This window comes from Chlorocebus sabaeus, chromosome 25 (genome assembly GCF_047675955.1).
Source record: "Chlorocebus sabaeus isolate Y175 chromosome 25, mChlSab1.0.hap1, whole genome shotgun sequence".
NCBI classification, from domain to species: Eukaryota; Metazoa; Chordata; class Mammalia; order Primates; family Cercopithecidae; genus Chlorocebus; species Chlorocebus sabaeus.
Window position 1 is genome coordinate 78,914,829 of NC_132928.1, and position 13,529 is coordinate 78,928,357.

At 37.0% G+C, this 13,529-nt stretch overlaps 1 protein-coding gene across 8 annotated transcripts in view; it reads right to left on the reverse strand.

Annotated features, from left to right (window-relative positions):
• Nucleotides 1–13,529, reverse strand: part of RGS7 (regulator of G protein signaling 7) — a 571,447-nt gene that overhangs the window by 191,178 nt on the left and 366,740 nt on the right. For 4 of the 8 annotated variants that reach the window (XM_007989927.3, XM_007989931.3, XM_007989932.3 and 1 more), the window contains one exon: nt 9,879–9,929. The exons of 3 other annotated variants lie outside the window; for them this stretch is intronic. In XM_007989927.3, coding sequence (XP_007988118.1) covers nt 9,879–9,929 — 51 coding nt within the window. Of the gene's footprint in view, nt 1–4,369; nt 4,637–9,878; nt 9,930–13,529 lie in introns of those variants that run through there. One more of the 8 variants, XM_073011869.1, reaches the window with a different exon arrangement.

The following is a 13,529-nucleotide window of genomic DNA, read 5'->3' on the forward strand; positions in this document are numbered from 1 at the left end:
TTTAGTTTAGATAAAGAACAATTCATTTAAAATTTATTTCTCTTCACTTTCTCACATCCATTTAAGATGATGATTCAGTTTGTGCTCTGATGCCACTTCAGCGAGTTCCCATTAGTCAAAAAAATCAAGTGATTATTGAGAATTGATTGACTTTGGCACTTTGACAGCTAGAGAGGGTATCTGTTCTCTGCCATTATGTTGCTTAGATTAAACTGAAGTGATGAGACCAACATATGTAAAATAAAAAATAAAAGATAATTAAATTAAGCAATAGATGAAGTAGTATCAAATGCAAATATTCTTTCAGCTCATGGCAAAGAAAAGCCACTGGGAGCTGATTTATGGAAGAAAGGCTTCATGGAATAGGCTGTATTTGAAGACTAGTGTAACAATTGTATGCATTTTTTAAAAATTTGATTCAGTTAAATGTGTTTGCACATATTCAGAGTTTTAAAAATTGGCCTATATAAAAATAAAATTAAGATTCTGGCCCACTTGCATGTTGATTCATTTAAGTATCACAAAACATGGTATTAAAAGTACTTTTCAGAGGAAGAAAAAAACCAAAAAAACAGAGAAATTAACTTGCCCAATGCCTGTAACTAGTAAGTGCTTGAATCAGGATTGAAGCTCAAGCATGTCTGCAAAGCTCATGACCATCTTCAATGCCAGGATTCCTCTCAAGGAATGCTGAAAGCTCAAGAAGCATGGGATGATGGAGAGAAGGAAAAAAGATGGAGCAAATAGCCGCCACTCAAACCAGAAATGCGGCCGGGCGCAGTGGTTCACACCTGTAATCCCAGCATTTTGGGAGGCCGAGGAGGGCGAATCACAAGGTCAAGAAATCGAGATCATCCTGGCCAAAATGGTGAAACCCCGTCTCTACTAAAAATACAAAAATTAGCCGGGCATGGTGGCATGCACCTGCAGTCCCAGCTACTCAGGAGGCTGAGGCAGAAGAATAACTTGAACCTGGGAGATGTAGGTTGCAGTGAGCCAAGATTAGGCCACTGCACTCCAGCCTGGGCAACATAGCAAGACTTCTTCTAAAAAAAAAAGAAAAAAAAAAAGAACACAGAAATGCATAACGTTCCTTGATACCCACGAGTGACAGCAAGACTCATTTCAAATCTCAGCCACTCATTAGATTGAGAGTCTTAAAGTACTATTCACCCTGGTCAGCATCACTCCATGAGCTTGGTAAGGATGACTCTTACAGTGAGAGGCAGTAAGGGGCACAAATGAACAAGTTGACGTCAAGGAATTATTGATATCTGTCAATAATTATGTGAAAGATCCAGACTTTCTTGAAGCTTTGTATTTTGATAAATTTGCTCAAAATATTATCCATAATTAATATGACATGATATTAGACATAAGGCATGTTTACTAAGAAAACAATAAATCTGTTCTGGAAGACAAATTTTGCAAACTCAAACTGAAGGATAGTAGGATATATCACAGAAGGGTAGGTTTAAAAGGCAGAGGAAATACAAATGTGGAAGAATGTTACAGTAATGGCCTCAATTTGTTCACACAGCCCTGCGTCCATGCATTGTAGAGTCCTTCCCTACGGTGGCTTTGGACTTGTCCAGGGGATTCGTCTTAGTGGATGAAGCAATAGCAAATGTGACACAAACAGAAACTCACGTTGTGCTTATAACCCTGAGAATACCATCGTAAGAAGCCAGTGCTAGAGGCTGAAGGGTGAGAGAATGAAAAATATTTAGCCGACAGCTTACCAAGTGCCAGATATGCCAAAAATCTAAGGGAGCAGTGGAGTTACTTTCATGCAACTGAGAGTAAAATAGCAAAATAGCACAGGGCTTTTGGAAGCACAGCACAGTTTCCTACTTTGAGGTCTGATTAGTTACTGCGCTCCCAGAGTGAGCCTGGCTAAAGCAAAGGGTGTCAATAGATGGGAAGGGGCTCTGCCAGTGGGAACATGTAACAACATGGAAGCAACGGGGTGGACTGTGAACAGAAGACATTGGTGGTGGATAGTATGCTTCCTAATGGGTACTGTGATGATTAACTTTATATGTCAACCTGGCTAGGTCACTGTACCCTGATATTTGACCAAACACCAGTCCAGATGTTGTTGTGAAGGTATTTTTGGATGAGACTAATATTTAAATTAGTAGAGTTTGAGTAAAGCAGATTACTCTCTGTAATGTAGGGGGGCCTCAACCCATCAGCTGAAGGCCTTAAGAGAAAAAAACAGATTTTCTCCAAGGAAGAGGGAATTCTGCCCCCAGACCTCCTTAAACATGAATTCATGCCTGGGTCTCCAGCCTGCTTTCCTGCTCTATAAATTTCAGAAGTACCAGTTCTCAAAATTGTGTGAGTAAATTCCTTAAAATCTCTATCTATCTATCTATCATCTACCTATCTATCTATCTATCATCCATCTGTCTATATCTTCTATCTATCATCTATCATTTACCTATCATCTATCATCCATCATCTATCATCTATCTATCTACTTTTCTATCTATATCTTCTATCATCTATCTATATCTTCTATCATCTATCTATCATCCATCTATCATCTATCTATCATCTATCTATCTATCTCTATCTTCTATCTTCTATCATTTGTCTATCATCTATCATTTATCTCTCTATCATTTATCTACCATCTATCATTTATTTATATCTATCTATCATCTATTATCTATCATCTATCATCTATCTATCCATCTGTACACACACAAACACACATGCACGCACACACACACACACACACACACACACACACACACTGCTTTGTCCTGTTTCTCTGGAGAACCTTGACTAGTACAGATTTCAACAATGTAGACGTATGTTCACCAGGGACTAAATTCTTCCTTCCAACCCCCCTGCCCTTATCCAATGATTGCTGCACATTAATTTTCCTCTCTATGAAATCAAAGTACCATTTTATTTAATCTGTCAGCCACAGTTCAATTGTAAGACTAATGCAATTTATTCTGTTTTGCATTTGCATATGTGTATATGTGTGTGCGCATATATATATATATATTAAAAAACACAAACACGCACACATAAATACACACCTTTTAGATTCTTAGTGATATGATTGAAAGGTACAAATCAAAATATCAACTTCTGGCATGATGGCAACATGAAGTTTAACTATCAATGCCACAAAAAAAATGACACAAATAAAAATCTGCATTGGCACTATAAATTAGGGCAGCACATGTCTGAAAGTCTAACCAGTATTCCACATATGAGACCAGACTGCAACATTCTCCTGAGACAGAACCACAGTACTAAGTAGAGAAGACTCTAGGAGATTACTCATAAAACCCTCAATGCCGGGTGGAAACATCAGAATATATGTGAGAAGGCAGCACAACACTTTGAATCCCATTCACTGTGGTAGATCAACAGCACCCCAACACAGCTGCAGTGGGGCTGCACCAATTAAACCACTGCAAATATGGACAGCTTCTCTCCCCGCAGTGGAGGACAAACACCAAAGAAGAAATCAGCCATGGCCATGTCTTGGAGGCAGCTTGGCAATGGACAAGGTTGAATATAGGACAGAAATGTATTCCAATGAAGTAAGGCCATCACACACAGAGACAATATGGTATCATGATGACACCTTGAGGCAAGGATTACTCACAGGTCCAGCTCACTCCCCACCATACTTAGTCTGTCAAAAAGCTAACTTATTAATGCAAATTTATATTAACCAGAATGCCAACTCCAGCTGCAAAGTGGAGATGATCCCACTGACATATACATACATTAAGTAATCTAAAGAGAATCCATCCACCTGTCAATAACTAAAGATCAGTTCCATGTAGAGTCCTTTATGCCAGAGACAAAGTAAATGAGAAAAATTCATAAAACAAATTCACAAATATTTCTAAGACATGCAATGACATGAAGTAAGATTATAACAGTATCTATATATACCTAAAATATTCAACTTAAATGACATGATGTAATAAAACAATTGATGAAAGATAACTTACAAAATAATTTTATGCTTAGAGTCTATGATTAGAAGATGACGTTCTAAAGGAAGGTAGAAATAGAGAACTAGAAAAAAAATAAAATGACGAAAAGTTAAACATGCAATAATAGATATATTCTCTATTAGCATCTGTAAAGGGCTGAACCGGCAGTGAAGAAAATTAGAATTAATGCTATGATGTGGAAACTTAAAAACTTAATCTGGAGTGGAGAAGGGAGAGAGAAAGCTAAAAAACAAATTTTAAAACAGAGAAAATAATAATTGAGAGGTAGAATAGAGTGAAGCATATCAGTAAATGTTGTTTCAAAACAGGAAATGAGAACAAATAAGCAGGCAAATAATTAGTTACAATTATTATAAAAAGTACAAAAATACCTATTGGGGTCCGTGCCGGGGGTGGTGGAGAATGAACAGACACAAAAGACAAAGACAAACAGAGAACATGGCGGCCGCACCCAGAGCCTCCGCCTCACTTTATTTATACTCCATAAACCCCACGTCAGCAGAAAGAACACAATGCAAAACAAACTTTCTTTACCCAGATGTAACCTTCTACTCAGTTCCTTGTCTCTATGCTCTTCCTTATCTGCCTGCCCTCTTGGCACCTACGGGAGTTTATTAAAAGTTCAATTGGAGATACTGTCCTTGAGCCCTATCTATTCTCAGCATACTGTTTTCAAAGGCCCCTGCAATACCTACAATCGCCAATCAACATTTTCTGCACTATTATGTAAGAGATGTGGTAATAACTGCTTTACACTGTATGTAATGTAACACTTGTTAAATCCTCAGGAAAGCACTAAGTAGTAGACATTATTATTATATGCATTTTATAAATGTAGAAAATGCTTAAATAACAAAACAGAAAAAAAAATTTCTTCAACTGGGAAAAGCCTGAATCAACAGACTTAAATCAGTCACCAGATTTGTAAACACATCACAAAATAAACAATGAAATGGCAATGGCCCATTTATATTTTGAATTTCAAGGAAAGAAAAGGCATTACAGGTATCTAGGCAGGATAAAAAAATCAGTTTTAAAAGACTGCATGTGGGTCGGGAGTGGTGGCTCACACCTGTAATCCCAGCACTTTGGGAGGCCGAGGCAGGTGGATCACAAGGTCAGAAGTTCAAGACCAGTCTGGTCAATCTGGTGAGACCCCTGTCTCTGCTAAAAATACAAAAAATACAAAAAAAAGAAAAAAAAAATTAGCCAGGTGTGGTGGCAGGCACCTGTAGTCCCAGCTACTCAGGAGGCTGAGGCAGGAGAATTGCTTGAACCCGGGAGGCAGAGGTGGCAGTGAGCCGAGATCATGCCACTGCACTCCAGCCTGGGTGACAGAACAAGACTCTGTCACAAACAAACAAACAAACCCAGCACGTGTATATACAGTCATCCTCCCTTCTCTGCAGTTTCACTTTTTGCAGTTTCACCTTCTGTCAACCTTGGTCTGAAAAGATGACAGTATTCTGAGACAGAGACAGCAAGAGGCCACATTCACATAACTTTTATTCTAGTATATTGTTATAACTATTATATTAGTACTGTTAATCTCTTACTGTGCCTTATTTATAAATTAAACTTTATTAAAGATATGTATGTATAGGGAAAAATAGCCTATAGAGGGTTCGGTACTATCTGTAGTTTCAGGTATCCACTGGGATTCTTGGAATACATTTTCCTTGAATAAGGGGAGGCTACTATGTGTGTATGTGTATATACTTATATATATCTATGTAAATCTATATATGTGTGTGTATGTAGTGACATAAGAATAATATTAATATCTTCATATTTTACCAGAATATTAAAAGCATGGATGCAATAAGTCAATAACTATAGGATTTTAAAGAGGAAATTCTATCTTATCTACTTTATATCCAGGTAAGATATCAACATATGCGCAGGCAACAAAACATACTGCCAAATAATTAAAGGGTTTGAACGACTACATATAATCCTAATAAACTGCTGGAGAAAGTACTGTAGTTTCCCAGTAAGTTAGTTAAGATTTCTTTTAAAAAAGATAGTGTAGCAAAGAAATGACTATTAAATTAGCATATATAAATCAATCATTTTCATCTATGTAAACAATAAAAAGTTAGTATATACATAGGAAGAAAAGACCACATATAATAATAACACATAATAAAATAACCCAAATAAGCTTAGTAAGAAATGTGCAAAGTCTATATTTTAAAAACTTTGAAGTACTCCTGAAAGACCACATAGCAAAATTGAAGACAGGAAAAGATAAGAGTGTATTCTTGACTAGAAGACTCAACTCTAACTGAGCTTGGGATTACAATAAGGAGTAGGTTTGAGAAGTGGAAAAACTGGGGTTCCATTTTGGTTGTATTGAGTTTAATCTTTCCGGGGAGAGGCCTTAGGCATTGGAGAAGTGAGTGTGGAGCACTGCGGAGAGGTCAGCATGAAAGTTATGAATTGGAGCGTTCTCAATATATGTCACTTAGCAACAGTGTGTGGATACAGAAAGGAGAGGAACCTAGAAGAGAAACCTGAACCTTCTAACATTTACGGATTAGTTGAGAGTGAAAAGTCACCACAGAAGACTGAGACCAAACCAAATGGCCAGTGAAAAAGAAGGAAGAATGTGAATGTGATATTCTGGAAGCAAAGGATAATCAATTTGTCCAAGAGGGAATATTCATTCTGTATTCCCAGTGCCTGGCCCATGGTAAGAACTCAATAAATATTTGCTAGATGAATGAAAGTCTGAAAGAAGAAATGGAATTTTCCTAGAAAGACGTATTTTGTAAAAATGTACTCACAAAGTAGAAGAAAAACATTTCAGACTAATTCTGTATATGTGTATTACACATACATGTAAACTAAGAAAAATCCTAAATTTTAACAAAAGGTTCAAATCCATCTGTATTTTAAAATAATAACGAAGTATGACTACAAGTCTAATGGTACCAAAACCTCTGGTAAAATATTCAGCCCAATGTGCCCTGGATTGCTATAACAGAAATGAGTTATTAAGTGCTCATTAATAAAATACTGAACACTAAGTGTGCCAATAATATAGACTCATTGGTCTTACGTATGGTCCTAAAGATCATTCAACCTTCTCCTCCTGTCTCCAAATGGGCCATCGGAACCTGTTCCCATACCCAGAATTAGTCTCTTCTTCCATCTTGCCACAAAACCCTCTTTCAGCAAATTACTGACTTCTAGAACATCAAACGATCCCTAGAGATCTTCAAATGACCACTTGGCTACCAAACAGCACGCAAGACAGAAACTAGGCATGGGTTTCTTTCGTATTTTTAAAAACCTTCAGGGAGTTTTTGATAGAGTTAAAACTAGACTTAGCATTATAACTACTTAGTCTCCCTTCATGACCAGTTTCAAAAGATATGATCGGTTTCATATAGGCAGCCGTCAAAGTAACTTTCATAATATCAGCTACGTTATTAACCACATCAAATTGCAATCAGAATAGCCACCAGATTGATTCATTTGCCATGTGCACAATCTGTTACATATTCAGAACAATCATTAATGTTTCTTAACTCTTCTTGAAACCAGAACAGAGCCTTGGATTTTGTCTAGGGTGAATTACTTCATTCAAAAAAACAAACCAACAAATCAGAAACTAATTTTTCAGCCTGTCATAAATATGACTAAAGAACATGTATGTTCCTTCCTGGATACATTTGACTTTACCTCTTCCTAACACCTTCTAATGAACCTTAAAAACTTCCTCAAAGTGTTGAGCAAGCAAATAAAATCAGTTTTCCATACACATTATACCTAAAATGAGATCCTACATGTAAATTATAAACAATGATTGTTTCTTACTAGCTTATGATATCTGTGAAGATGTTTTCTGTTTCTTAGATTTTTACTGTACTACACCTTCAGGTTTGTTTGCTTGTTTTGAGACCGAGTGGCACTCTGTCGCCCAGGCTGGAGTGCAGTGGTACGATCTTGGCTCACTGCAACCTCCGCCTCCTGGCTTCAGGTGATTCTTCTGTCTCAGCCTCCCGAGTAACTGGGTTTACAGGCACGTGCCACCACACCCAGCTAATTTTTGTATTTTCAGTAGAGATGGGGTTTCACCATATTGGCCAGGCTGGTCTTGAACTCTTGAGCTCGTGATCCACGCACCTCAACCTCCCAAACTGCTGGGATTATAGGCGTGAGCCACTGCACCCGACCCAGTCTTTACCTTACAGAAATAATAACTCTTTTAAATCTACATCACCTCTGACCCTTAATAGTCTTTGTCAATCAGTAGTTTCCTGATTAGCCATGACTGTGTCATTCCATTTTTTAGCACTGGGATTATTTGTCTGGTCCTACAGTTCTAAAAAAACAGGCATGCCACTGAGGTGAGGCCGAAACGTGAACTTGGTAAGACTGTAGCTTCCTTTCCTATTAATTATCTCCCCTTTTCACCTGGTGATAACATGATGCTGGCAATAGCTGCTTTATCTTTACTTAATTGTTTTAATACCATTTGACCTGCAAAAATGAGCATTTTAAAAGCTCATGCAGCAAATGAGCTGGAGGTCTACACAGGTCTTTATGGACAGAATTTGAGCTGCATCTTTTGATGGCATTGCTTTATAAAGCTAGTTTAAAATGAGAAAAAATTAAAACCTTGCATCTTCATGTACTGTTAATTCTAAACCATTTTAAGGCAATAATCCCCAGAGGCAGGAACCAGAGCCATGCAAAGTTCTTCTCTACAGATGGAAGGGTGTGTTACACAGGTTGGCATATCACTGACCTTTTCTGCAGTCACTGTAATGCCAGCTTTTCATAGCTGTTGTTTTCTGTTTTCTCAGAATCTTCTCTGAACAATATGCATCTTATTTTCCTTCAGTGATGCGAAATGTTTGCCACGTGTGAAAGGTTTTACATATTTTTAAAAAGCCATTAAATGTAGCCGGGCACGGTGGCTCACGCCTGTATTCCCAACACTTTGGGAGGCCGAGGTGCGTGGATCACCTGAGGTCAGGAGTTCGAGACCAGCCTGGCCAACATGGTAAAACCCTGACTCTACTAAAAATACAAAAAAAAAATCAGCCGGATGTGGTGGTACGCGCCCATAATCCCAGCTACTTGGGAGGCTGAGGCAGGAGAATCGCTTGAACCCGGGAGGCAAAGGTTGCAGTTAGCTGAGATTGTGCCTTTGCACTCCAGCCTGGGCAACAAGAGTGAAACTCCACCTCAAAAATAAATAAATAAATAAAAAGTCATTAAATGCTTTGCATATGCAGGAACTTATTCCAGGCAATGCAAAGTGTGAACTCATAAAAATTGTTCCCTTACTTTGGAAATTAAGTTTTCTGCTACAGAATAGACATAATGTCCAACACAGTGAACAGGTTCATGACTTAAAGAGAGCGTTTCTCTCTCTCTCTCTCTCTCTCTCTCTCACACACACACACACACATCATGTAGGCATGATAAAAAAAATCAGAATTACAAATAAAATACTGATTTCAAACTGCATTTAAAGATGTAGTTAAGGCAAAGTTATAAGTTAATGAGATGTATGTGTCTGATAGAGGGAAAGTTCATTAATTCATAATCACTTGCCATAAATTATATGTATAATTATTTTATGGACATGTATACAGCTGATCCAGTCTAACGATCACCAATGACCTGAATCAAATAATATGGCAGAATTAAGGATGTGAAAAATTGTACAAATATGCTAACTTTTAGTTAAATATGTTTTGACTACCATAAAATTTACATAAATGTTAAAAGCACAATTCAAACTGAATTATAATTTTTCAGGAGGTTTGCTTGCATGCCATATTAAAATATCCTTGAGGAAACATAATTCTTAAAACCACTAAGAAAAAAGTTCTTGTAATAGGAAAATGATTTATTTACCTGGATCTTCTATAGTTAAGTTCTTTATCAACCATTGAACAATGTCTGAACCTAGAAAAAGAAAAAAGGAAAACACAAACCGATGTGAACATTTTGTTTATACATATTAACTTCAAGAATTCTCCACCTTTGGTGCTCATATTAGAAAGAATTTTTTCTAATTGTTACAATGACAGGTTAAGGATCTACCCCAGATGGAATGCTGAAAACACAGAGTATGAATACTTAGTTGTCCTTCAACAAACCAAGGTGTAAACTCGCAAATTATTAAATATGAAATATTTAAATGTAAATAAAATTTGCTATACTAGTAGAAAGTGATTTGTTTACTAAATAAGTGTTTATTAAGCATCTACTATATTTCAGGTACAAGTCTTAGCACAGCAAAACCAGTACTTTATAAGATGTCTTTATAAGTGTCTCATTTCTGGTTCCACCTACCTCATCCTTGTATCTCCTCTCAAGCCAAACCAAATGTGTTTCTGGTTTTCGAACCCTCCTATGTATTTCAAGCCTCTGTGTCTCCACAGCAGTATTCTCCCTGACTGAATATCTTCCCACTGTTTTTGAGACACTCAAGGTTCCCTGACATGACAGAACTTGCCTTGTCCCTTCCCCTTGTCCACTGAGTTTACAGAACTGTCCACGAATCCTCATTGGAACCCATGTAGTCTGTGTGTTGATCACACCATTGCCCCAGCTGTTTATCTGATGAATGTCCCAAAGTAATAACCTTGAAGCAGGGTGTCATTTTCATCTTTGATTATTTGGAGCATAGTAAGTGCTTAACAATGTGTGATGAATACAAAGTATGAATGAATATGTTTCTACTGCACACAGAAGAGACAAGAGAGGGTCTGCAGAAAACGTAATGTTTGAGCTAGATTTTGAAGGATATATTTTTATCTATGAATAAGAGAGAAACTTAGTTGCTGAAGGGGCCTATGTAAAAATTAAAAGATGGAAAAACAGTCAACAGAAATAACTTACTGCACACTGTCTATATGTAAGTACTGGGAATAATAGAAATTTGAAAGTAATAATGGAGTGCACAGTGTATTCAGCAGGTCTTGAATTCTAGGCTAAATAATTAAATTTTTTTCCCATAAGGAAAGCAGAGAAAGAGACATGCAATATTTTTGAGCAGAAGAATGACATTATCAAAGTAAGTTTAAGGAATATGACTGGCAATATATATGAAATGCCTTGTAGTCAAAAAGAAGGCAAGGCAGTCGACATGTCTACTAGTTGCAATCCAAGAATGAAGGGAAAAGGTCTTAGTTCAGTGACAAATGAACTTCTTAGAAATTACAGACTTGTTTCAGGACTTCATGACTAATTAGGTATAAAGGTTACAAGTCGGAGAGATTAAAAAAGAAGTCAAGGTTTCTAGCCCAGAAGCATGGATGAATAGAATGATGAAAATAAGAGCAGAAATGGGAGATTTAGCAACTGATTTGCTTGAGACACTCATTTGTATTTAAAATTGGTTTTCTGCATAACTCTTTTCTACATAAAATAGGAAAAATATGTATGTGAATTGTTTGCATACATCTTAAACTGTGTTATGCCTGCAAGAATTGAATGAAACTTCAGGATGAACCAAGATTCCATTTCAGCCTCTCCTGGAGACTGGCTAGAGTTGCTGCCTACCCACCTCAGAGATTTGGCAAATTAATTACATTAACATTGGCAAAATAATTCTAGCTGCTTGAATTAAATCAGTTCAAAATCAATTTAAGAATAAATTTGATTACTAAACTTGACAATAAAGTCCCAAAAGTTATGAGAACATTCATAGTCAATGCCAATTTCAGTATGCATGCATTTAAAAAATAACTCCAAGTACTGACTTGAACTTGCGTTCCTTTTACAGCGCCATTGATTTAAATCATTTAGGAAGACAGATTCATCCAGATCCTAAAGGAAGTTTTACTAAAACAGCTCAGAGTGTCAAAAGGAAAGGAGATCATTCTCCAGAAGGCAGTTGACCGAGTCCGGGTGTTGCGTTCTTCCTTAAAGTCTAAGTTATCTTAAAGCATGATCTTCCCGTTGAAAAAGAAAAGGAGAACTCAGCTTTTCACATATGTATGTAGTGATCCTTGACCAATGTCGATTCCCAGATACACAAATCTTCTGCACAAGCCCCAGGCACGCTGCTCATTTTTCAGAGTTGAGCATCTATTTGTGGAACATATGTGAGCAGCCACTGGAAATTTTCCATTCTTTTGAAGACAGCCAAACATTCATTCCAGGACTATACATATTTTTTATTGTGAAAAATGACTTTAAAAATGCTCTTAGAGACTAAGTTTTTAAAAATATTCTGTTCTGTTATGCTTTCTTTCCTTTTCTTTTTTTTCTTTCCTTTTTTTTTTTCTGAGCACAAAGAAATATAAAGAAGCCTAATTTAAAAGTATGTTTAATTCAGAGAATAGGAAACTTTCTTTCTTAGCCTACTTTTGAGTATTTATGTCACAAGTGTATTCTCAGTTCAGCTCTGAAGGAGTCAATTTAATTGGACTTGACCAACTGTTAGTGTCACTTAGCAGATGCTGTAGTGGTTTTCTTATTGTGTGATCACCCCAACATATTTATGGTTTTAGGTTGAAACATTATGGATTTTTAAATTGTTAAATTCATACCCAGACTCACCAGGTTAACCTATGTTGCATCTGTAATAGTAAGACCTCACCTCCTTGAAGAGATAGGTAGAGAGAGAAAGAAGGAAAAAATCCAATATCTTATTGGAACCAGAAGACCGAAAGAGAAACGTGCTCCTATAGAGTGATCTTGAGAAGCATGACTCAAATGTAAAACGGAGCTCTGCAGTCCAGAGAAGTGTAGTAGGAATGCCACCTTTACAGCAATTTCCCAGCTTTATGTTAAATAAATAAATGGCTGGGTCTGCTAAAGTTTTTCACGTATAATGTATATGTAGAATATGGTAGCATTCTATTTATCTTGATTTTGGAGCCCTCAGAATAAGCTGTGGAATTTTTTGAAATCACCCTTTGACTGTAGCCTATGGAGAGTTTAGCCCTGACCATACTCTTATTTTGAGTTCTTACAGGCAGGTGTCACTTTCAGAGTCGCAGAGCTTTGTACTCCCTCTGCTCAGCAGAAGCAGTAGAGGTTTTGATTATTGTCTAATCCTAGCAGTATATTATTTAAAATGAAAACAAGCAAAAACAAACAAGTAGAATTCTTCCTCATCACACTGCTCATAGTTTTCCACCTGCTGTACTGTTTCTTCCTTCCACGATTTTGCTAATGCTATTCTATCTTCACCTCTTTTTCCTGTGGTGAATCCCAGCCGAGGCCACAAAGTTCCATTCAAACAGTATCTACTCCAGGAAGCCTGCTCTGCCCACCCCACCCTATCTTACTAGGGAAAGTGTTTTTTATTTATGTTCTATTAACATCTTTATCATTCTTTTTACTTATCAACGGTTTTATCATCCTGTCTTGTCTTTACTCTGTCTTCCTCTTTGCAATATAAGTCCACTGAAGGCCAGGAGCATGTATGTATGATTCATCTTTGGATCCCAAACACCCAGACCAGTGCCTGACATGTAAAAGATGACCAGTAAATGCCAACAAAAGATTGGATGAATAAATAGCAAGACCCCCCTCCCCATATTCTATTTT